Raw genomic sequence first — 26,007 nt, forward strand, 5'->3', positions numbered from 1 at the left:
CTCTGTGGAGCTCTTAGCTGCTCTCATGGAGCTTATATTCTAGGCAAGTCTTGACCCTCTAAAAGCAGAGAACATTTCTTTTTACATCCATCCATGTCTAGCACTATACTCAGCATCCATCAAGTCATCCCATCCTCAGCAAGGATTTATTGAACATCTGTGTAGGCCCCTCTGCTAAGCCTGTGAGGCTTGTCAAACGATGTGAGACAGTCTGGCAACGAGAGATACACAGAAAACCATACTCTAGCGTTTAGTCGGAGAAGGCAGTGGCACCCCACTCCAGTACTCTTGCCTGGAAAATCCCATGGACGGAGGAGCCTGGTGGGCTGCAGTCCATGGGGTCGCTAAGAGTCGGACACGACTTGAGCGACTTCACTTTCACTTTTCACTTTCATGCACCCGAGAAGGAAATGGCAACCCACTCCAGTGTTCTTGCCTGGAGAATCCCAGGGACGGGGGAGCCTGGTGGGCTGCCGTCTATGGGGTCGCAGAGAGTCGGACATGACTGAAACGACTTAGTGGCAGCAGCAGCAGCGTTTAGCCATCAGCCCTGTAAAAGGTGCTTCAGAAAGACTTCTCGACTGGCTTGAACAAGCTTCAGCTCTTCTCAGCTCCTACCTGCCAAGTACTTAAGGGAAAAGGCACTGTATTTATCTGAGTAATCCTGTAACATAAGCAGACACTAGGTGTGGCACCGGCTGCTTCTTATTTTCCTGTCTCTGGTCCCAGTGGAAGCTGCTTCCTAACATCTGGTTGGATGTAGCTGATGGTAGATGTGTGTTACTGTTTCTTCTCGGACATTCCTGGCTGCCTGCTGCTGATCCCCATTTTGGCTGTTGGACTTGTTCTTCATAGCATGATTTGGAGTTTCAGTAGGGCTGCAAAGCATCAGAGAAGTAAATAAATAACTGGTCTATCAGAGTAACCCGTTTTGTATCAGAGGCTCAGCTCTCTTGTGGTCCTCCCATCCCTGTACACTCCCCAGCCCACATCCACCCAGAAACAGGCCTGTTTTTCACTGGCTCATCTTGAGGCTTTTCATCAGAGGCAGGGTCTTGCAGTCACTGGTCCAGTCAGCCCTCACACTCATGTGGCTCAGCAGCCTCAGCCGAGTCACAACCATAGCAAACATTCCTTGAGTCTGTATTGTGTGCCAGCCACTTTGCTCAATGTTTTACCTGCTTCATTTTCGCTGACTCCAAGAACCTGACTGTGATTTTGCTTCTTGAAACTCCAGATTGCTTCTAGGGTAGTCATGTGGTATCGAGTAGCAGTATTATCTGTGATAGAACAGAAGAGAACTGAGACTCGGGAAAGTTGAGTAACTCACCCAAGCTCACAGTTGGTGAGGTGGAGAGTTGATGGTTTATATTCAGGTAGTTGACTACGTACCTACACTCTTAATGGATTAAGAAACCGTGCCTCAGTCCTGTTGTTCAGTAGAAATAAACTGACCTGTCATTCATTTTAAACCAAAAACGTACCTATTGTATGTGTGATTTTTGCCTTTCTTTTTCCTTCCAAAAGAAAATATCTTTGTGCCACATTTGTCGTAAGAAAATCCTACATTGACTCCTGCTTTTACCTTTTCTCATATTTCCTCAGTCAGAACTTAAACCAACAGAAAACCGTCAGTAGGCCAATAAAGAAGGAAACAAGAACAGTCCAGTCGGCCTCTGTATCCATGGGTTCTGCCTCCTCAGATTCAACTAACTGCAGAGAGAAAAGATTTGCAAAAGAAAATTCCAGAAAGCTCCAAAAAGTAAAACTTGAATTTGCTGTCACTGGCAACTATTCACATAGCATCTACCTTGTTCTTATAACTATTTACATAACATGTACATTGTATTAGGTGTTATTATACAAGTAACCTAGAGATGGTTTAAAGTATCCTGGAGGATGTGTGTAGGTTATATGCAAATGCTGCACCATTTACGTAAGGGACTTAAGCGTCTGCGGAGTTTGGTACCCACCTCGGGTCCTAGATCCAGTCACCCAGATACCTAGGGACAGCTGTACTCAGGGAGTCTCGAGAGAGACTTTGATCTTCCTGTGCTGAGTTCTTTGTCAGCTGTCTGAGAAATACTCTGTAACTTTCTTGTTTAGTGCGTCAAGGTTGAGCCAAGTTTCTGGGCATTTTGATTGTTTGTCGCTTTAAAACTGGAGAAGGAAATGGCAACCAACTCCAATACTCTTGCCTGGAAACTCCCATGGACGGAGGAGCCTGGTAGGCTGCAGTCCATGGGGTCGCTAAGGGTCGGACACGACTGAGTGACTTCACTTTCACTTTTCACTTCCATGCATTGGAGAAGGAAATGGGAACCCACTCCAGTGTTCTTGCCTGGAGAATCCCAGGGACGGGGGAGTCTGGTGGGCTACCGTCTATGGGGTCACACAGAGTCGGACACGACTGAAGTGACTTAGCAGCAGCAGCAGCAGCTTTAAAACCAGTCTCCACAGTATCCTGGAAGGAGCTTCTGCATGGATCTTCTCACTGCCTTTGTGTGAAGTGCTTCCCGCGTTTCCACAGGCCCCGTACAGCTGTCCTGGGTTCTGTGGAGAGTTTTACACAGAGTCGACCATGAGGCATCACAGTGTGATAGATTCCTTTCCTTGTTTGTACAAGAAGAGCCAAGCTGGGGCACCTCCTCAGTATACCTGCTGGTTCAGAGCAGCCTGGAGGGGGGTATTTTTTCCTTTTTCCATTACACTTGCCAGTTTATTATCTAACATGCTTAGAGTGATGGTGTTTGATTAAAAGAAATGAAGTGAAAGTCACTCAGTCGTGTCTGACTCTTTGCGACCCCATGGACTATACAGTCCATGGAATTCTCCAGGCCAGAATACTGGAGTGGGTAGCCTTTCCCTTCTCCAGGGGGTCTTCCCAATCCAGGGATTGAACCAAGGTCTCCTGTATTGCAGGTGGATTCTTTACCAGCTGAGCCATCAGGGAAGCCCAAGAATACTGGAGTGGGTAGCCTATCCCTCCTCCAGTGGATCTTCCCCACCCAGAAGTTGAACTGGGGTCTCCTGCATTGCAGGTGGATTCTTTACCAACTGAGCTATGAGGGAAGCCCTCATTAAAAGGCAATACTTTTAATTAGTTGTGAACATTCTCATTCCTGGCATTGTTGGAAGAGGTGAATTTGGGGGCGTAGTCACTTCTGATAGTCACAAGACCAACTCTGTCTGTTCCGAGGGCGCTGGGCCCTGTGCTTAAGTCTTGCATGCGTCATATCACTTCATTCCTACCACCAAACCTTCCATTTCTTCATCTGTAAGAGGAGGCTGCCATTCCTCTCTCCATGGGGTTGTTGTGCGATAGGGAAAAAGCACTGTTAAAGTCTGCTTCAGGGAGTATGCTCAGGCAACAAGAGAACAGCCTTGTCCCTGTGAGAGAAAAAAAATCCCCCCCCCCCCGCCACCTCATTATTGGACTGAGGAAGGAACAGGCTCAGAGGGGAGAGAAAACACTCAGAGAGGCCCGGGATCACTTGTGCTGGAGCTGAGGTTTGAGCTCAGGGCCATCTGACTACAGAGCTCGTCCCCCTACCCGATGGCCACACTGCCTCTGGAGTTTCAACCTTTCTGCCAGAGTACAAAGGAAAGCACTTACCTCCTTAGACATATTGCCCCTTAAGCCACCTGATCTTGTTCCTCCTATTCCTGAAGGGAAAAGGCAGTTGTTAAAAATGATCAATAAAAAAATGCATCTTCCTGAATGTTTTCTTCTATTTCTCTTCTATGACTCCTGCTCTCACAGGCCTTTGACCTGAGCAGCGCACTGTTCCTTTCCTTCCACTCCTGTTATTCTCAGCTTGTCTGACATCATGATTATAATCTTTTAAAGTCAGTGATCCTATGGCCATTTCCCGTTCTTCCTCCTTCTGAGTCACCTCTGTGCTTCCTTTCCTTCTTCGCTACCTTCTGGCTTCATTTCCTGGGTAAGCGAAGGGTGGGGTGAGGCTGATCAGAGCCCTGGTTTGGAGCCAGTTGCCTCCCAGCCAATAACTGTTTGATGGAAGGAAGCAGAAGCTGATGGGGGCTGCTTTTGATAGTCATTGAAGTGATGCTTAAAACAGAAATGAGCATTTCATGACATGAGATAAAGGAAAGAGTTAAACTGTCCAACTACATCTAAGCCAACTTTGAGAACATAGGAATCATTTTTTTCTACCTATAAAAGAAGTTTATAATAATCTAATCGGAATTTTAAATTGATCAGATTGATCATTTTAAAAAAATCACGTTTACTAGTTTCTTGACTGAAGTCTTTTCAGTGATAACTCGGCAAAGGATTAGTGCTCAGAAGTCAGTGGCTAGAATCAAGATATGGAAGTGTCCGGTGGTTTTCACTTTACTCATTTCTCAGTTGAAAAAAAACCCCCGTTTTCTTTTAGGGGAGGAAGAGGAAAAAAGAAATAGCCAGGAACATAGCTATTATATGGAAGTATTCAATTCTTCACACAGACCTCACCTATGAATGTTTGGGGAGAATAACAAACTCGTGTTTGTCAACAGGCATGTGCTACTTGCTGGGCCTCCAGCATTGCACACTAGGTTTTATTTAGTGCAAAGAGCCGACTCATTGGAAAAGACCCTGATGCTGGGAAGGATTGATGGTAGGAGAAGGGGGCGACAGAGGATAAGATGGATGGCATCACTGGTTCAACAGACATGAGTTTGAGCAAACTTTGGGAGGTGGTGAAGGACAGGGAATCCTGGCGTGCTGCAGTCCAGGGGTTGCAAAGAGTCAGACACGGCTGAGTGACTAAACAACAACAGTAAGGTTTTACCTAACACCCGGCATCAGACATCACAGAGAGCCCTTTCCCCTCTTTAACTGCCTGTAGTGGAGACTTTTGGTGACTGGTACAGTGTCTGTGTTTCATAAACATACTTAAATTTCACCAATGCAAGTTCGGACTGCAGTTTCGTAGAGAAATACAACAACATAGAATTTCAGTGTTTGAAGGGACCTTAGGCATAATTCCAGCCATCTGTTTTAGACTGCTGACCCAGGCCTTAGGTATGCAATACACAGCTAGTGTTTGCCATTTCTGGTGGAAACGCAAAGCGAATTCCAGGACGTCCGCTTCTCCTCTGCTGCTTCTCTTTTGGTCAGTAACAGAGAAAGGTCTAGGACACATTTTATGTTTGTGGGATATAGTGTGGTATGTGAATGGATAGTGATTCTCGGGTGGTTCAAGCTTAATTACAGATGGCTCTTCTGACATGCTGGGAAAGATTGAGGGCAGGAGGAGAAGGGGACGACAGAGGATGAGATGGTTGGATGGCATCACCGACTCAATGGACATGGGTTTGGGTGGACTCTGGGAGTTGGTGATGGACAGGGAGGCCTGGCGTGCTGTGGTTCATGGGGTCAGAGAGAGTCGGACACGACTGAACGCCTGAACTGAGTTCTGACGTGGACCGCTTCCTCTAGTGGGAATGCAGGCGAACAAGACTGCCACCATGTTGCCCTCTTCAGAGCGTGTGTTCTCACCGTCACCATCCGTGAATAAGCTGTTAGGATGCCCTCATCAGTGCACTGTCAGATTTGCCTTGATCCTGTTTGTGTTTCCTGCCTACATCTTCCTAAGTGGCCCTGTGACCTTCCCCTAAGATCTTTGTGGGCTTGTGCGTTGCACTCAGGGACCACTCGGGTACAGAGGCTGAGAGCCTGGTATGAAATGTGAGGCGATTCACAGGAGATGGGCAACACCCTTTTCTGCTAGTGTTTGTAGCTCATCTTTCTTTTTTGGCTTTCTTTTGTCTGCCTTCTCTCTCCCTCTACAAATAGTCCCTGTGATGGTTGTTTCCTTCATTTTTAGCCACATTCACAGTTTACCGTTTAGTGAATCTGTTTGGATATCTGAGTGATAACTCTTCCGACTGATTGGCATCTTCTAAGTATGATAATGTGCATACAGCTGTAGTGTAAACAAAAGCAGTTGTGGAGAAAGGCCTATTAATAAAGGTGTGAGTTCTGAAACATTCCAGAGGAACAATTCTAAACAGGCCTAAACATTACAGATATTTAAGAAAGAAAAAGGCTGCTGTCCGTCCTCTCGGTTTACTTCTTTGACAGTTTTAAAGTCTGGACATTTGAGGATTCACATGCAGGAAGAAAGAAACCCAGACGGCCTTCGGGACGTAAATGATGCCACAGTTGAGCAGAAGCGGGTCCCTTGGTTTGGTGTCCTGCTTTCATGGTAATTGAAAGGCCTGAATCCAGCTTCCCAGTAGAGAACAAATGGGCAAATAAATTGGATGCTTCCTTCTTATGGTTTATTGATGCTGTTTTGCCCAAGTAAAAAGATCATTTACCCATAAAAGCTCAAATCTGAGGGTGTTTTTCTTTCTTTTTTTCATACTGGCTATTTGAAAGAAGCATTAGGAGATAAAAGGAGAAAAGAAGCTAATATCATTGTCTAATATTTAGATAAAAACCCAAGCAAAACTATTAGATTTATGGTATTTTTCTGTAGCTGTTTTCCTTGGCATGGATAATACCAGGCAACCTTGCTTATTTCTTTCCTTAGAGTTATGTTCAAAAGAAGAAACAGGGCTTTATTGTAATACATGGTTCTTTCTCATTAGCTGGGAACAAAACACATTTCAATAATGAGGGGCAAAGGTCTTTGCAACTCAGAAGTGGTGATGAAGCAGTCCTAGTTTTGCACAAATATTGGTTTTAGTTGAAAGCTTAATGGTTTAGGAGAAATATGACTGTATGAAAATCTTGCAGTAGCCTCCCCCACCCCCCAGTGCCGCATACGCATACGGCAGCTTCATGGCGTGGGGCTCCATCCAGGTGTTTGTGGCGTGAATTGATCCAGGTGTCATGTGTCCCTGGATTGGGGCTGTGAGCTTGGCATGCACTTTCGTCTCTTGGAAGGATTTTCAGTGCCCTTAGGCCCACCAGCTCTGGCTGTTCTGGTCAGTGCTCTGCAGGGGAAGTGGTCCTCCATGGCTAATGCCCTTGCCTGTTACTGTCATGATGTATTACACAAATTCTCAAAGAGAATCCTAAGTAAAAACAGATTATGCATGTGGCTGCTCCTGGACAATAAGATGATTTATAAAAACCCATGAAGCACTCCACAAGCACAGTTGCCCCATTAGAACACTGTCAAGGCTGCTAGGAAGGTCAGATGTGTTACTGCTGAGTCTAGAAACTAGGTTTTTGACAAACTTGAGGTGTCTATGGTTTCTCAATTCTTTTGTCTTTGAAGTTTTGATGCTAAATGGTATTAAAACCATAAAATGAGAGCATTTAGAACTTCCCCAAACTCCCCACCTTAGACATGACTGGGGTCAGTAGGAGGAAAAAGGCATGTGACATGTCAGTGCCTGAAAGGTGAGAATGAGGGAGAGGACAGGAGCCAGCAAATGCTGGCGACGCTCCGTCCTCCTTCCGTCAGCTCCGGTTCCTGGCCTGAGAAGAAGGGCTGCGTTTCATGGCCTGAGCAGTGATAACAAATGCCAGGTCCCGTGGTTAAGAAGATGCAACATGCGTAAAACAACAGGACAAAGTATGTGAGTTGAACCCTGAATGGCCTGTTTCTCTTTTATGGTGTGTGAGACCCTGGGCTGGTGACCTCTTTATGATCAGAGTCTCCTCTCCCATAAAGTGGGGTGGAGTGGAGATGGGGGGTGGCTTCTCCAACCCTCCTCTCTGATGTTAGAATTCTGTGATTTGAAGCAATCGGAGGGCAGTCTCTATGAAGGCCTTTTCCTGAGCTCAAGCCTCCAGAGGGGTTCAACATACCTGCTTTTCTACCATTTAGAATAAGAGGGAGTCAGGACTCTTTTGTGGCTCTGTCCTGACATTGAACATCTGCAAAGCTGAGAGAGAGTCTGCTTTTGTTAGAAACCAGCCTCAAGAGGGCTGTCTGATGGAGTCATTCTGTTCTCTAGGTTGGCTCCAGCCACAGGCCAGGCCCGGGCAATTTCACCAGTCGGTCAGCACACTTACCAGTTGACAGATTGATTAGCATCTCCTGTACTTAACGCACTACCCTGCACGCTGTAGAGAATACGGAGTTATCAGTAGTTACAAGGCTGTGTCCTCCTCATAGTATGTCTCCCTCGTGGCCAGCTTCACTCCTGGCCCAAGAAAGTACACCAGGCCCCCCTACCTGGATGCCACGTCCCAGAGACAGAGAGGAGCGCTGTGCAGGGAGGAGGGGTGGGGCTCTCCAGCCCTTGATCTCTTCTTCCCCTCCTGTGGGCCCGCTGCGCTCAGGCAGCCAGAATTTATCATAGCTTGGCTCTATCGCATTCTTCATCCAGAGGGTTTAGTTACTGGAAGTACCAATGTGTCTTCCTAGCATTCTTAGGAACCTATATGTAATTCTGTGTTAAGTGATTTTTTAAAAATGGAGTTGAAATGCCTTAAGGTTAAGGAGAACTCTGTTGTTGCTGTTTTTAACTTGCTCCCCCCTCCCCCAAAAAAGCCTTTGGTGGAAAAGAAAATAATGATTTTCATAGTAGGAAGAATCAAACCTTGATTGAGCTGGCTTATAAATTTTGAGGTTTTTGAATGTCAGTTTTCTTGAAGTGGGATTCAGGCCATACGGTACGGGGAAGATCACGTACATTGCTCATGAATAGATGCTGTACCCCGGACCCCATGGGGGTTCTAGCGAACACATCAGCTTTTAAGTTCTAGGCCTGATCGAATGCCAGTGGCTTAATTGATATATTGAATGTGATCAGTGTGATGAATTTCCTTCTGTTTTCTTCTCAAACTTCTGTCTATTGCAGAATATGGCCTTTATTTATTTTGGAGCAGGTAGAGCATTCAGAACAGTATGGAACATGGAAAACAAGTTGGAGGACTAACTAGGGGGACCATTGTTCACTTGATTTTCTGAACCTGAGATTTAAATCAGAAACTTTGCATTTGAGTTCTATTTTTTAAATAATTTCCTTTCATATTGTTTCCTTTCAGTCTGTTTTGTCATTTGTAAGTTGAAGCATATTAAAGCTAACCGGATTTGAGCCTCAATAACTTGGACTTTAAAAATAAAGACCTTAGGCTATCCAGAGGAAAAGGGTTTGCCGATGTATGAAATTGTAGGGACATTACTTCACCAGTTTTTGGTGAAGCCAAATACCCATGTGATGTCTTTAGAAGCCTAGAGCTTGGAATTAAACTTCAGAGCTTGGTGGGTCCGTGAAGAAAATATAATGCAAATGAGTCATGTAAGAGCGCACAGCTTTTATTAGTAGTAGGTCCAGCAGCATATTCTAGAGGCTCTTAGTCTGTACACTGGCGTTCACCAGGACCTGATCACATTCCACACTTGTGCATGTCTAATATTACTAAAACAGCATTTATTCAGTAAATCAAGGTTTTCCTGATTCAAAGTGGTGTTCTCCTCAGATCATTATGAGGTGTTGAAAATATCGCAGGCATAGAGCTAATTAGTAGGTATAATTGATTAGAAAAGGCTTTAGGTTGAGAACTGACCGAAAAATATGACGTTCGTAATAGAAAGTGGAAGTTTGACATGAATAGATAGGTTTCTCTTGGAACCGAGAAATTTGCTCTCAAAATTCAGAGAACACGGAAATAGCTAGGACTGCCAAGCAGCAGTCAATAAAGACCCCTTCCCCCCAGTTGGCACACAACACTCCCATTCCCCCAGCTGTGAGATGTGGAAGTTCAGAGAATGGACTGTTTTATTTCTCTCCCACTTTCACTTTACTCTTGCTGGTTAGTGGAGAAATGATCTTGGATAGAAAAATCACATTATAACCTTGATAAGGTGCCTTTTGAAATAGAATTGTTTCCATGCCACAGACATTTGGAGCGAAGTATGTTTATTGAAATATATTTTTATAGAAAATATTACCAAACCTGTAACTGAACACTTATGGCAGTATTTTGAGGAGTGATATGTTCTTAATGTTAATTTGTGGATTAGCTCTGAACTCCCTGCTGCTGTTTTTAAAACCATTGGCTGAATGAACATTTTCCAAGAGTCTTTGCAGATCTACGCAGTGTTTCATGGAATGGAGTATTTAGTGCTTAAATAATGTATAAATCCAGTTGGACAGGAGCTGCCTGTCAGTTTTATTAACTTTGACCTTTTCTCCCATTATAAAGATGCTTCGGTAAATATTTAATGGGCCCCTTATAGATCTTGACAGTCGGAGCTGTGTTCCTGGAAACTGGGAACCGTATATATGATTAACAAATATCACTTAATCACTGTGAGTCAGCTTTCAAGGGCAGATTTTGTTCTGGGGGAAGAAAACTCCTTCCGTCTCCACCTGCTCTTGGGTGTGGCGTACACCGAGAGCATCCAAGATGGTAGAAGTCCCATCGGAACCCTGGGAAAGACAGACAGCAGCTAGCATGCATTTCTGCTGTTTGGGGGGTTTTGTTTGTTTGAGCAAGTGATCAAAATGATGCCAGGTGGGCAAAATCACCCTGCCACTCTGCATAGTTAGCAGGACTCTTCCACTCAAAAGAGTCAGCAGGGCTGGAATGGCTGAGCTTGCATGGACCCTAATAAGATACGAAGGAGAAGGAGAGCCAGAAGGAGAGACGGTTCCTGGAGCCAGGAGGGGTCCCTGCCAAGCTGTCTTTCCCCTTAATTCCATAAAGCCCCATGCATATTGCACTCATTGCAGATTCTGGTGGGGAGGATCGAAACCCAAGTAGCTGACATTTTGAAACATTGTCTTTCAAACTTGTACTATCCCTTGCTTCCATTGATTTCCCATTTAAGAAATCTGTAGGAGAAAAATAAATTTGAGCAAAATTCATTGGTCTGCGATGAGTTGTTGGAGCCAAATTATGCCCCCCTTTTTCCACCTCGAGAAGAGCTCCGTTTTTATTATGAATGTGATATGTCTCTGTCTGGTATTGTGCAGCCATAAGGCTCCCACAGCAAATCGACCAAGTAAATCAAGAGCCTGTTAAAAAGCAATGTGGATGCTCCAAACACAGACATTTCAGTCTTTCCTGGGTCACTGGATATCTTCATTTTTATAGCCACTTTCAAGGAGCAGATCATTTCAGTTGGTTGTGTTTTCTTTCACTCTCTGTTTGTATGCAGCCCAGTGGCTTTACGGGAGGCCATTTATTTTTCAGGACGTTATTACCCTTTGCATCCAGGGCCCAACCCCTTTTATATGGTGGTCACCAATTTCATTACCATGAGCTGTAATGTAGCTGACTCTGCAAAGGAAATCTGTGCCATGGAAGAGCATTTTGAAAAGAAATTCAGAGCTACAGAATGAATTACTATTTGTATATTCAGTTAATTCTAAATAAATGTTTGAAAGACCTTGCTTAGTTTGAAGAGGGAAAAAGAAACATGTTGGATGTTATAAATGGTCTCAATCCAAGTTTCTTAGCTTGGCATTTTCACATTCAAATGTTTTATTTACATCTATTCAAAATTGGGATACCTTTCAAGGATAATTTTGTTATAGAGATGGATGACAACTCTTCACATCTGAAATACAAAAGTACGGGATTTAAAAAGGAAAACGGGTGTCACTGTCACATGTCAAATTGGAGATAAACTTCATTTGGTAACAAGCGAGAGTGATGAGCTGTATTGTAAATCAGAAGATCCAGACAATTGGAGTTGAGGGCGGGGGAGATTGCCTGCGTGGGGCACAGGGGAGCTTTCTGCAGTGATGGAGGTTGTCTCTGTCATGATGGGGGTGGCAGTGTCACAGGTGTATGTTATGAAGACATCACCACACTGGACACCTAAAATGTATGCATTTTATTTTGTATGAATTATAACTCAATAAAGGTTTTTTTTTTTTTTTTTTAAGTCCTGTTTGGATTAGAACTAGGCAGTATTATTTCTCTTTTCCAGTAGAGAAAGTCTAGAGAAGTAAAATGATCTGTCCTGAGTAACCTCGATGCTCAGCAGTTTGTCCAGAACAAAGCAAACGATGCTGGCTCTGAGCCTGCTTCGCGTCTGCCGTTTCCTCACTTGTATGGTTCCAATTGCATGTGCATGGAGTGGAATTAACTTCTCCAGCCAGTTCTCTTCAGTGAGCCTGTATCCATTTGTGTACATTGTCATGAGATATGTTTGTGTGGTTATTTTTGTGATCGATACTTGTATCTTAACCACTGGGAACAGCAGCCCAGCTGTATGTTTGAATCTGTTTATGATCAGCCTGTTGTGTTCCTGTTGACCACAGTGGACTGTGAGTTATATGTTTTTTATTACAAGCAAGATATGACAGTAGCAAAAGTTCCTAGAACTAATTTGTCTTTAAGGAAACCCACTGGATCCTCCTTTTAAAAAATGACATAAGCTTTAAAACCATTTACATAAAGCGGATGTGAACAGAAGTGAAAAAAGTAAACAAGTACCACAGTTCTACTTAGAAATACACTGTTAACCTTTTAGAGAGCATGTTTTAACTTCTAGAGAACGTTGTTAAGTGCCTCTTTGCTCACAATACCTTTTTTTTTTAATTCGATAAAGTGATGTTGTAAAGTTCTTCATGTATTTTACCAAATTTCCCTCTTATTGTTGGGCATTTTGATTGGTTCCAGTTCTTTATCGTTTTGTAATGCCATGATGAGCAGCCTTATTCATGTTTGTTTTCCTGTTTGTCTGATTATCTCCTATAAATACATTTCTTGAAGCAAGGTGTTAGCAGGTATATTTGAAATTGTTAAAAATGTTCCGAGCTGGTAAGATGTATCAAGTATTGATAGTTTAATAGCCCTTGTCTTGCTTTTACCAGATGTTATTTTTCTTCCCCTTTTGTTTGGTTTTCCTCTGCAGTTGCAGTACCACGCAGGTCTGGCATCTGGCCTTTTGAATCAACAGTCGTTGAAACGTTCCGCTAACCAGATGGGAGTGTCTGCTAAACGTAGACCAAAGGCTCAACCCACGACGCTCGTCTTACCGCCTCAGTGAGTGACGGGTTTGGAAAAGTTCTTTCGTCCTGGGTGGACTCTACTTTGTGCTTGTTTTTGGCTAATGGAAACTCATTTTGGCAAGATTGTTTCTTTCTTTTAAAAAGGTTTCTGTTAAGATTGGAGACCAAACATGTAGGTCACCTATTTTGCATAGGTCTTCAAAGAAGCAGTTATGATGCAATTCCTAGTTTACCTGGTCTGTGTGTCTCTAGCAGTTTAAGATACCTCATGGCTTATTCTTTGTTTCCTTTCACACTCCCAGAGTTGGCAGAGTGTGAGTGCCATTCTCCATATTTCACAGATGAGACCAGCAAGGAGCACGTTTGATGAACTGCAGGCCGTCTAGAATATCTGGTGGTGCTGGGATTAGAATCAGTGCTGGGCTCACTTGTTCCTTTTTAAAAGAGTAATATACATGCTCTTCCTTTTCCTAGTAGGAGAGAGAGCAGACACTGTAAAGTGTATGTTTGGATGGATGGTTTTCTCACGTGTCTACCTCTGTAGCTCCACCTAGATCACGCCACTGGCCACCACTTCCTGAAGAACTCCATGAGGGTTCTTCTCACATTCCCACCCTGTACCCAGGCCACCACCTCCCTAAGTTGACCACTGTCCTGACTTCTTTGAGCAATTAATTTGACCTGTTCTTGAACTTCATATAGGTGCAGTCACACAGTCTGTAATCTTTTCTATGAGCTGTCTTCACTCAGCGTAACAACTGTTAGATTGCTTGTTCTTTTTTGTGGCTGCATATTATTCCTTTGTATATGCCATAGTTGTTCCACCCATTGGGTTGGCCTTTACTCGAAACCTCAGGAGTTGAGAGCCACGGCTCAGTGATGTAGAATCAGAAATTGAACACACCAGTCTTTGCTGGAGGTTTTTCCATTCCACACACAGACTCCCCTGAAAGGGGTGCTGCCTCCCAAAAGCTTGACCTGATTTTTAAACACATTGCCCAGCTCAGCCTGTTTTCCTATTGTACCCTCTTTCCTTTATATCCTCAGTTACAAACTACATTTTAAAGTTTCCAGTCTGAAGAGGGTTTGCAGGGGAGATTCAGTTGTTTGCCTTTACAAAGGATCTCATTTATATTATGTTTGGTTAGCAAATATTTATTATACCTCCTGTCTGCCATGCACTATCCTCAGCTTTGGGGATACAGTCACAAGCAAGACAGACATGGTCCCATCTTCCCAAAGCTTTTGATTTACTGGGGAGAAAAGGCAAAAAGGAAGTACCCCTAAACAAATAAATGAACTAGTACAGTAATTTCTGGTTATGATAAGTACTTCTGAAGGGAACACATAGGATGGTAAGGAGGGGAGGCTGCTTAAAACAGGTGGTCAAAGAAGGCCTCTGCAAGGAGATGGTGCTGGGGAACACTTGAGAACAGGGAGGAGAAAGACCAGTGAGGAGCTGGGAAGACTACAGGGGATGATTCTGGGGGATCTCTTCTCTTGCCAGTGGATGCTTGTAGCCCACCATTTGTATGACTTTCAGGTTTTCTTCACCAGTAGCATTTGCTTCCAGGGTGAGATGAACATAACCAGCCAGCCTCTGGCAAGTTCCTTTTTGTCTGCCACACACACAGGCGCCATCCTTTCCAGAGACAGCAGGGCCAGCTTCCTCAAGTGATGCAGGATAGAGGGAGTTTTCACCATTTGGCAAAAAGCTTCTTCTGTCTGATGCTTCTCACATGTTGACTTGGCGACTCTGCACATCTCAACTTTTGGCTCTCAGAAGTCTAATGGGCCCTATAACTTTTCATCTTCCCTGCATGGCTTGTCTACTGAGGCAGGATGCATGGTGAGAAGTGAAAGACTTTCTAATGGTCCCATAAGATTGGAGCCAGAAGTGTTTGTTGCTAACTCTCTTCCGACAAAAGTCAGTTCTTAGTCCATCTGTTCACCATTTGTTAATTTGCATTGGCTTGAAACCTGTTTACAGGTGACATGCTATTATGAGGACACTAAGAAACTATTTTAAGCAGCAAGGCAATCAACAGACTCTGTTCTCATGCCAAGCAAAAAAAACGGGTGTTCACAACTGTCATTATAAATTTATAATAAATCACTCAAAATACTTAGTTTCAAAGAGAAAAGTGGTTACTGTGCCCTAAGAACGCAGTGTTGCAATGATTTCCTATACTTAGTAGCCTCTTTTACTGTGAGAATTGACTGCAGCCTTTTCATATCCTTGAGCTTTGTGGATTCACATTATCCTGACATCCCTTTTTAGAGCAGCTGTCCAGTTGGCAGGATCTATAATGAAAGGACATTCTGATCGCTTTTACTGAGCACCTACTATGTGCCACTTACTGTGTTAGTTGTCAGGAGTAGAGACATCAATATATGGCTTAGCTACTGACCTAATTGGATCATACATTGTAAAAAAAAAAAAAACTTTAGTAATATATACATATTTAGATTCTGAAAAAAATCAAAGGTTATTAAAAAAAATAATAATAATGCCATCACCCTGATAAAGTTATCGTTAAACTTTTGATGGCTGTTCTATTTTTTTTCCTATGCATGTGTAATATATAATTTTTAAAAACAAAAACCAGTCTTTAAGAATTGTCTTGTGTTACTGTTCTGTATCACATCCCAACATTTATTGTAGTTGTTAGGTTTTATGGTAGTATAATTTGACCCACGGAGTATTTAAAATTGCCTGTTAATCAGCCATGTTGTGGTTTTATCTATAGGACATTTCCTCATTACAGAATTCTTACTATAAGCATGGTATGACCATAAACTTTGTCTTTAAGGAAATCTCTTGAACTCCCTTATAAGATAGCACCTAAATGCTCCAAGGCTGCTGCATTTTCATCCATTGCTACAAAACAAATTGCCCCCAGACTTAGTGGGTTTAATGACAATAAACATAATCACCCATATTTTCTGTGCGTCGGGAGTCTGGGAGTAACCTGGTTCAGAGCCTCTCATAACATTGCCATCAGGTAGCAGCCAGGACCACAGTCATCTGAAAGTTGGACCAGAGTCCAAAGGCCACTTTCAAGGTGGCTCACTCACATGGCAGGCAATTTGATGTTGGCTGTTGGTGGGAGACCTCAGTTCCTCCCCACACATGCCTCTCCAGAGGGTGCCTGAGTGTCCTCTGGGCATGCGGGTGACTCTCCTAGAGCAGGCAGACTCAGAAAAGGCGAGCCGGGCAGAGCCTGTCCTTTTATGGCTTCACCTCAAGATATGTAGCATCAGTTCCACCTGTTCTGTGGATTAGAAATGAGCCACCAAGTCTGACTGACGTTCATGGGGAGGGGGTGAGGCGCCCTCTTCTGAAGGAAGGAGTGTCCAAATTTGCAGACATATTTTAAAACCACCATGATTGCAGAGAGGAGAGCCACTGCACAAAGAGCAGAGCGGTGGGGCCTGTGAGCCCCATTCTCTTGTTTATCCAGCAAATAGTTACTTGGGGCCTACGGGTGCTTGGTTCTGTGCTCTAGGCTGGGGATTTGGAGATAAATAAGATAGGATTTTGGCTTTGGCAATGCTCTGAGTAGAAACAGAGGAACAAGCGAGTAGCAAGGGATGACCATACTGCAGCATCATAGTCAAGTGTGCCAGGTCCTAAGGACCTGATCGTTACGTACCCGAGAAGGCCGTGGCAGCGCTAAGAAAGGCCACGCAGGGACCAGACTTCACCGAATCTCTCTGCTGCTGGCCAGGAGGGATGGAGGCTTCCTAGTGGAGAGCTAAGAGCTTCTTGCGTAGGTTTACAGAACTCTGAGGAAGGGTTTATTTCTAAACAGTAGAGGAGGCGGTTAAGGGCCGGGGGCTGGCCTCCTCACTCTCCCTCCCCTAGAACTGTGTGTCTGTTAGTGCGGCGGCGCTTCGGTTTCTGCATTGGCTTGTGTCAGCAGTTGGGTGGCGTGGAAGCTGCTGCCCCAAAGCCTCTTCCTGAGCGTGCTGAGACCACAGTCGTGGCAAGAATGCAGGAGATTTGTACCATCATTGATGTGTTTGTTTTTAAAATGCAGTTGGCTTTAAAAGCAATAGTCTTTGAAGACTCGGATTCCACGCCTCCCTGCTCCGCCCCCCCCAAGTTCCCAGAGGATTAGTGATTTGTGGGATTAACGATTCTTATCTTTCTCCCCCCTCCAAAGATGCTTGTAAGGAGACAAGATACTGTTCATGATGAAAGATCTCTGATCCTGTATTAGTGTTCAGAGGGCCCTGGTGAAACGACCTCACTCCCTGATTCCCGAATGTTCTTCTTAAGTCTTTTGCAGAAGGACAGACACTATCATTTTCATAAAGGAGGCTGTGTCCCCCATTGCTGGGTAAACATTGTTCGCCTTTGACCTTGTAGGACTGGGCTCAGTCTGGGAGGTGGCTGCGCACTTGACTGATCTCTAAGTTGCATCCTGAGGTCCCTGTGTGTCGGCTGGCGCCGTGTCTCCTCGTGCCGTCGTGGATGGCAGCTTCAGCTCTCCGAGCCCTCGCTCCATGAACTCTGGGCAGTGTGGGGTGTTGGGTTTAGTCAGTGTGGCCAGGTCACACACAATCAGTGTGACTCCTGGGTTTTTCATCAGAGGTGAAAAACCCTTGTGTGTTCTTATTTTGAACATGTAGATCTCATTCGGGTTTTTCTTTTAATACTTGTTTTTATTTATTTGGCTGCACCGGTGTGTGGGATCTAGTTTCCTGACCAGGGATTGAACTGGGCCACTGCATTGTGAGTTCGGAATCTTAGCCATTGGACCACCAGGGAAGTTCCAGGTTTCACTTAGGTTTGAGGGGAAAAAAAAGTCATTTGTTTTACGGAAATGTTATTTTTTTTTAATATAAATTTATTTAATTGGAGGCTAATTACTTTACAGTATTGTAGTGGTTTTGCCATACATTGACATGAATCAGCCACGGGTGTACATGTGTTCCCCATCCTGAACCCTCTTCCCACCTCCCTCCCCATCCCACCCCTCAGGGTCATCCCAGTGCACCAGCCCCAAGCACCCTGTCTCATGCATCGAACCTGGACTGGCGATCCATTTCACATATGATAATATACATGTTTCAATGCCATTCTCCCAAATCATCCCACCCTCACCCTCTCCCACAGAGTCCAAAAGAATGTTCTATACATCTGTGTCTCTCTTGCTGACTTGAATATAGGGTTGTCGTTACCATCTTTCTAGATTCCATATATATGTGTTAGTATACTGTATTGGTGTTATTTTTAAAAGTATTACCTGTCTCCCTCCCCCCGCTGGAGGTTGTGAGGCCAGGCAGTTCTTTTTACCACGTTATGGTTTGCGAAGAGGTCCTGCCTGTGAGATTCAGGGCAGTTCGTAGGCTGCCTTCTCTGTTGCTGGGGATGCGCCGGCCCTGCTCGCAGCCCAGAGCAGCCCTGCTGCTCATTCACTGGGTCCAGTGCCCCCTCACCTGCTCCCGAGCATTTCTCCAGGGGCCTCCTGTTTCTCTCCCACCCCGTCCGTGTTCCCTTTCCCCTGCGTCATTCTTGGTAGAATGGAAATGGGCGAACCCCAGAACCATCTCTTGGGAGAACACCGACTCCTAATACCCTCCTCCTTTCAGCTCCCCACCCATCTCCTCTCTACAGCACAACTCCTTGAAAGAGTTGACTGTACTTGTCCCCAGTTTGTCAACCACCCCAGGCAACAAGCATTCTGATTCTGATCCCCGTTCTCTAGTTTTGCCTCTTCCAGCACGCCACGTAAACGGAGTCACGCAGAACACAACGCTTTCTCCCTGGTTTCTTTTGCTCGACGTGCTGTTTTGGAGATTCATGTGTGGTGTGTGTGTCAGTGCCCTGTTCGATTTTATTGCTGACTAGGATTCCTAGGTATTCTCTGGAGCCCACCAGTGGCACTTCCTCACCGTTTGGCGTCTGCTTCAATATTGTCTCATACCTCTGAGAGTGCGGGGCATCGTCACTTCCTGCTTCTGCTCTTGGATGACCTACCTGAGGTTTGAGTAACGACAACACACAAAAGCCATGTGCTGGGACACGTGTTGCTGGGGAGAAATGCCACCGATGCGGGTGGTCACAGGCATAACGACACTGCTCACCCACTGAGGGTTTCCAGTGTTGGAACAGCAGATTGTCTCTGTATGGCCACTGATTGGGTTCTGGAATTTGAACTGCGAGAGGCTTATATTCTGCCACTGCCTTGCACACTAGTTCCTGAGAAGATCATGGACTTGAAATCACACACGGTGCTTGTATAGGTGACTGGATTCTCTCCAAGACACGTGGTAAGTGCTGCCTCTGCTCTTGAAAGGGAGTGGCTCCTGTTGTCTCTTGCTTAATGTGAAACTGCCAGGAGACCCGGAGAGCAAACCAGAGACGTGGATCCGTGCTGGGTGACAGTGATAATGAGGGGGACCCGCTCTTCGTGGTCATTGACGTTGAAACTGAGAAAGGCAAATATTTGCCAGGATGAGCGTATGAAACCTGGGTCTCTTCCTGTAGCTTCCTGGCCATTACATCATTCTCTCTCCTGTTGCTGATTTTTCCAGATGTTTTCTATGAGTTTTTTCTCAGCTGCACAGAGATGAAACTCCAGGTTTCTGTATTTGCTTTGTTATTACAGAAGCCCTGATTTAGCCGTTATTTGATAGTGACTGTGACCCTGCTTCCTTGCTGGGACCTAACCCTTCTCTTGATTACTTGGGCTTTGTTTTGCCTCCCGAGGATCTTGATATTTTGTTGAGGGCAGCATTTGGTTGTATGTTGATAGGTTTATATTAAGTGCTTTAATTCAGATGGTGAGAGGAGCCCTGAACAGGAATGTTTGGCATCTCTTTTCATGGGAGTTTAGTTTGTCTCTGAGCCAAGGCAGCTCAGGTGGTAAAGAATCTGCCTGCAATGCAGGAGACAGGGGTTTGATCCCTGGGTCGGGAAGATCCCCTGGAGGAAGACATGGCAGCCCACTCCAGTATTCTTGCCTGGAGAATCCCATGGACAGAGGAGCCTGGCGGGCTACAGTGTATGGGGTTACAAGGAGTCGGACACGACAGCAACTAAGGATTTCACTTTTTACTTTCAAAGCATCAGTTAATATACCACAAATGAGAAGCAAACCGATTCATTGCTGTGAGTTTTAGAAATACACAGTATCACCTCCTGTAATCCCCTCTTCCAGGTTCCTTATTTGCCAGGCCGACACTCTCTGGGCCTCGGCTGGTGAGCAGAGCCAGTGTGGTGTTGGCCATTCCGAGTGTCCCCGAAAGGAAACAGAGAACTTTGCAGCTTTTAAGTTTCCTTGAGGTTGGCAAAAAGTCATCAAAACTTAAGTAGAGATTCACAAAATTCCCCTTTCTCCCACTGGCAAGTATTAAGTAACAATATTCATTAGATACCACTGAGAGGTTGTGTAATAAAGAAATAATCCTAGGCCTTGGTGGCTCTCACTCTCCAGAAGAGTTGAAATTGAGAATATAATTAAAGATTAAAACATTGTTTGCATTCTAGAACATGGAGAAATCTTCCTCTCCATTGTGGGACCATATTAATAAGGAAGAGATCAGTTTCCAATAACCAAGACCACAGAAGCTCATTTATTAACATCAGTCATGTTGAAGCCGTCTGACTCGTTACTTCTTTGTCATTTTCCTACAAGACTGGAGCTGTGTCCACAAATAGTGAGGGATACCAGTCTTATCTCAAAAAAATAATTATCAAAATCTATGCAGCATCCTGAGTTTGGATGGGAGTGTTCATAGGGAAGGGGGCGGCGGAGGATGAGATGGTTAGATCACTGACTCAGTGGACATGAATTTGAGCAAACTCTGGGCGATAGTGGAGGACAGAGGAGCCTGGCAGTCCATGGGGTCAGAAAGAGTCAGACACGACTTAGAGACTGAACAACAGTCGTGTCCGACTCTTTGCAACCCCATGGGCTGCAGCACGCCAGGCCTCCCTGTCCATTACCAGCTCCTGGAGTTTACCCAAACTCATGTCACCATGAGTTGATGATGCCATCCAACCATCTCATCCTCTGTCATTCCCTTCTCCTCCCGCCTTCAGTCTTTCCCGGCATCAGGGTCTTTTCAAATGAGTCAGTTCTTCGCTCATTGGCCAAAGTATTGGAGTTTCAGCTTCAACATCAGTCCTTCCAATGAGTATTCAGGACTGATTTCCAATGAATATTCAGGACTGGTTGGATCTCCTTGCAGTCCAAGGGACTCTCAAGAGTCTTCTCCAACACCACAGTTCAAAAGCATCAATTCTTCGGCACTCAGCTTTCTTTATAGTCCAACTCTCACATCCATACATGACTACTGGAAAAACCATAGCCTTGACTAGACAGACATTTGTTGGCAAAGTCTGTGTTTTTTAATATGCTATCTAGGTTGGTCATAACTTTTCTTCCAAGGAGTAAGCATCTTTTAATTTCATGGCTGCAGTCACCATCTGCAGTGATTTTGGAGCCCCCAGAAATAAAGTCTGCCACTGTTTCCACTGTTTCCCCATCTCTTTGCCATGAAGTGATGGGACCGGATGCCATGATCTTAGTTTTCTGAATGTTGAGCTTTAAGCCAACTTTTTCACTCTCCTCTTTCACTTTCATCAAGAGGCTCTTTAGTTCTTCTTCAAACTGTGGCTTCAAACTTATGGCTTTCTGCCATAAGGGTGGTATCATCTGCATGTCTGAGGTTATTGATATTTCTCCCAGCAGTCTTGATTCCAGCTTGTGCTTCATCCAGCCCAGCATTTCTCATGATGTACTCTGCATATAAGTTAAATAAGCAGGGTGACAATATACAGCCTTGACATACTCCTTTTCTAATTTGGAACCAGTCTGTTGTTCCATGTCCAGTTCTAACTATTGCTTCCTGACCTGCATACAGATTTCTCAAGAGGCAGGTCAGGTGATCTGGTATTACCATCTCTTTCAGAATTTTCCACAGTTTGTTTTGAGACTCAACAACAGCAACCTCTATATGGCTCTTCAATTCTGTAATTCACTGTATTCCTCTATTTGTCAAAAAATAATTTTCGCACTGTTTGGTTCAGCCAGTTTTCTATGCAAAGAATAAAAGGTTGATAGGAACTGGTGTACCTACCTGTGTTGAGGTTGTTTCATTGAGGCTGGGAAAGAGGTGAGAACACCATAAAATGTTGCCAGACCATCTCGACACAGTGACAGAAAGAAACCTTGGTGGTCAGATACCTTGTACTCTGAGCTCCTTGCAGCCCACTGCACCGTGAACCTTGGAGTGGACTCAGAGAAGAGCCCAGGGCCTTGCCTAATTGGATTGTAAAAGTTTAACTGCACAAGCACCATTTCATTTTCTCTATCTGCTTTTTTGTTGCTGTTCACATTTGTTTGTTTTCCATTTGCCTCAAAATTGAATCAAGGCATTCAAGGCCGAGGGTGCAGGATAGTCTTCTCATGCATCCGGGCGCCGCTGTCACCTGTTCTTGTTCTGTAGAGTTTTTGAGGGCCCAGAGAAGACACTGTCAGTAATAGGTCTTGAAATGTCCTTTTTTATATTTATTTCTAGTGTTACTGGCAGGTGGAGGAGGAAAGTGTCTTTCTCTGTCTGCAGCATTGACTAGGAAAGGGAAAATGTGGTTCAGTGACCAGGCAGAAAGAAACTGTCTGCTCCCGGCTCTGTACTGCTTGCATTTAGCCAAATGCTGCTGGCTTTTCCACTCTCTGCCTTGTGTTTTGTTGAGACTGGAAACTCCTTGGGGACCAGGACTCCCTGCATCCCCTTCCTGCACAGTCTTGGCTCGCTTCCTGATGCCTGAGTGAACCAGCCCTGAAGGCTAGTTCCCCTCTCTGCCTCCTTCCCTGCTCCCCACCCAGCTACTGAGGCAAGAATGTCTTTTTACAAGATGTACTGGTCGTCATCCTTTGTACTGCTCATGGCTCTCAGTAAATTGGAAGCGTTGAGCATTGAGTATTTAAGTGGCTGGGAACCAGGACTTCTCCAGTGGTTAAGAGTCTGTCTGCCAGTGCAGGGGACACGGGTTTGATCCCTGGTCCGGGAAGATTGCATGTCCCTCAGGGCAGCTAAGCCTGCGCGCCACCGTGACTGGAGCCTGTGCTCCAGAGCCCACACAGGGCAGCCAGAGAGCAGTCCTTGTCACCATGCCTGGAGAAAGCCTGAGCACAGCAACGAAGACCGAGCACAGCCGGAAGTTAAATAAATCAGTGGCTGAGAACCAGGTGCAGGGGTGCCTGCAGGTGAGCATTTGAAGATGACTCTGCTGAGTGAGGGGCCAGGATTGGATCTACAGGCTCCCGCAGCAAGCAGGGCCCAAAAGGCAGGCGGAGGCCTCACAGCGGCCACTGCTGGGAGCAGCAGGCCCTGGGGGCTCATGAGCAGGGGCTGGGGTGTGCAAAGTGGTGTTTTAGGACAATTAATCAAGTGGAAGAGTGCAGATAAATAAGGTAGTCCCTTGTAGCTGTTAAAAAGATAATTGGTTCATGTTACTTATCTTTTATCCCTCTGTTTGGGCAGGAGAAAAATCTCCAGGAGAAATAAACGAGGAATCCCTCATAAATATTAATGTAGAAATCTGTCTATGGAGAATAAATATAGGGACATTTTGCTTTAAATGCTCTATGTCGTTGTGCTTCATTAGCATATGTGTTGTAAAAGATCCTCCTCTCCCCTTGAGAAAACCCTATTTAGTTCCGGCTAATAGCTGCCTGCTGAAAGCCGCAAGTTGTCAAGATCTTCGTACTTCAGACGGCCAGGAGAGCTGCTGTGCCCTCGCGTCAGCCAGCCGGTTTCCTGGGCTCACCGTCCCCCGTCTTCAGGAGTGCTGGCCCCCAGCAGGAAGCCAGCAAGTCCTGGATCCAGTCTCGTTTTCTGGACCCTTTTTCGGGACCCTTGCTTCATGCCTGGTTTCCTCGTGTGTCTGTGTGCACATGTGAGTGCACAGACACATGTACTTGTGTTTTGTACTCTTCAGTTTGCAAACATCCATCAAGCCTTCTCTGTAGGCTAGGTGTCTGCTTGATCCAGCTGGAACTGTAAGGTAGTCAAGTACTCGCCTGTCTGTATAAACAGATAGAAAAGAGAATGAGTTGCCCCTTGAAGCTGGTTAGGTTGGAGGCACCCACAGCCTTGGGAGAAATGATATGATGGACTTGCTTACACTCCATGCCTCCCACTTCTCAAAAGTGTTGGTTGTGGGAGGACTTCCCTGGGGGTCCATCCAAAAAGATGTCCTCTTCATTATAGGGGACTGGAATGCAAAAGTAAGAAGTCAAGAGCTACCTGGAGTAACAGGCAAATTTGGCCTCAGGGTACAAAACGAAGCAGGTCAAAGGCTAACAGTTAGCCAAGAGAACGCACTGGTTATAGCAAACACCCTCTTCCAACAACACAAGAGAAGACTCTACACGTGGACATCCCCAGATGGTCAATACTGAAATCAGATTGATTATATTCTTTGCAGCCAAAGGTAGAGAAGCTCTATACGGTCAGCAAAAACAAGACTGGGAGCTGACTGTGGCTCAGATCATGAACTCCTTATTGCCAAATTCAGACTTAAATTGAAGAAAGTAGGGAAAACCACTAGACCATTCAGGTATGACCTAAATCAAATCCCTTACAATTATACAGTGGAAGTGACAAATAGATTCAAGGGATTAGATCTGATAGAGTGTCTGAAGAACTATGGATGGAGGTTCATGACATTGTACAGAAGGCAGGGGCCAAGACCATCCCCAAGAAAAAGAAATTCAAAAAGGCAATTTCAAAATTTCAGAAATTCAAAAATTCAAAAAGGTTGTCTGACGGGGCCTTACAAATAGCTGAGAAGAAAAAAGACACGAAAGGCAAAGAAGAAAAGGAAGGATATACCCAAGTGGATGCAGAGTTCCAAAGAATAGCAAGGAGAGATGAGAAAGCCTTTCTCAGTGATCAATGCAAAGAAAAAGAGGAAAACAATAGAATGGGAAAGACGAGAGATCTCTTCAAGAAAATTGGAGATACCAAGGGAACATTTCATGCAAAGATGGGCACAGAAAAGGACAGAAACAGTGTGGACCTAACAGAAACAGAAGATATTAAGAAGAGGTTGCAAGAATACACAGAAGAACTATACAAAAAAGATCTTCATGACCCAGATAACCAGGATAGTGTCATCACTCACCTAGAACCAGACATCCTGGAATGTGAAGTCAAGTGGGCCTTAGGGAGCATCCCTACGAATAAAGCTAGTGGAGGTGATGAAATTCCAGTTGAGCTATTTCAAATCCTAAAAGATGATGCTGTGAAAGTGCTGCACTCAATATGCCAGCAAATTTGGAAAACTCAGCAATGGCCACAGGACTGGAAAAGGTCAGTTTTCATTCCAATCCCAAAGAAAGGCAATGCCAAAGAGTGTTCAAACTACCGCACAATTGCACTCATCAGGCTAGCAAAGTAATGCTCAAAATTCTCCAAGCCAGGCTTCAACAGTACTTGAACCGTGAACTTCCAGATGTTCAAGCTGGATTTAGAAAAGGCAGAGGAAACAGCAGTCAAATTGCCAACATCCGCTGGATCATTGAAAAAGCAAGAGAATTCCAGAAAAACATCTACTTTTGCTTTATTGACTATGCCAAAGCCTTTGACTGTGTGGATCACAGCCAACTGTGGAAAATCCTTAAAGAGATGGTAATACCAGACCTGCATCCTGAGCAATCTGTATGCAGGTCAAGAAGCAACAGTTAGAACCAGACATGGAACAGCAGGCTGGTTCCAAATTGGGAAAGGAGCACGTCAAGGGTGTATATTGTCACCCCGCTTATTTAACTTATATGAAGAGTACATCATGCAAAATGCCAGGCTGGATGAAGCACAAGGTGGAATCAAGATTCCCATGAGAAATATCTATAACCTCAGAAATGCAGATGGCACCACCCTTATGGCAGAAAGGGAAGAGGAACTAAAGAACCTCTTGATGAAAGTAAACAGGAGAGTGAAAAGGCTGGCTTAAAATTCAACATTCCAAAAACTAAGATCCTGGCATCTGGTCCCATCACTTCTTGGCAAATAGATGGGGAAACAGTGGAAACATTGGCAGGCTTTTACTTTTTTGGGCTCCAAAATCACTGCAGACGGTGACTGCAGCCATGAAATTAAAAA

General features: G+C 44.7%; 1 protein-coding gene across 2 annotated transcripts in view; it reads left to right on the top strand.

Annotated features, from left to right (window-relative positions):
- The window catches only part of MED27 (mediator complex subunit 27), a 220,080-nt gene that overhangs the window by 57,713 nt on the left and 136,360 nt on the right, over positions 1-26,007 (top strand). For both annotated transcript variants that reach the window (XM_081594703.1, XM_081594704.1), the window contains exon 3: positions 12,786-12,916. In XM_081594703.1, the coding sequence (XP_081450829.1) occupies positions 12,786-12,916 (131 nt within the window). The remainder of the gene's footprint in view (positions 1-12,785; positions 12,917-26,007) is intronic.

The sequence above is a fragment of the Giraffa tippelskirchi genome, chromosome 4, assembly GCF_054371585.1.
Source record: "Giraffa tippelskirchi isolate mGirTip1 chromosome 4, T2T-mGirTip1v1.2.pri, whole genome shotgun sequence".
NCBI classification, from domain to species: Eukaryota; Metazoa; Chordata; class Mammalia; order Artiodactyla; family Giraffidae; genus Giraffa; species Giraffa tippelskirchi.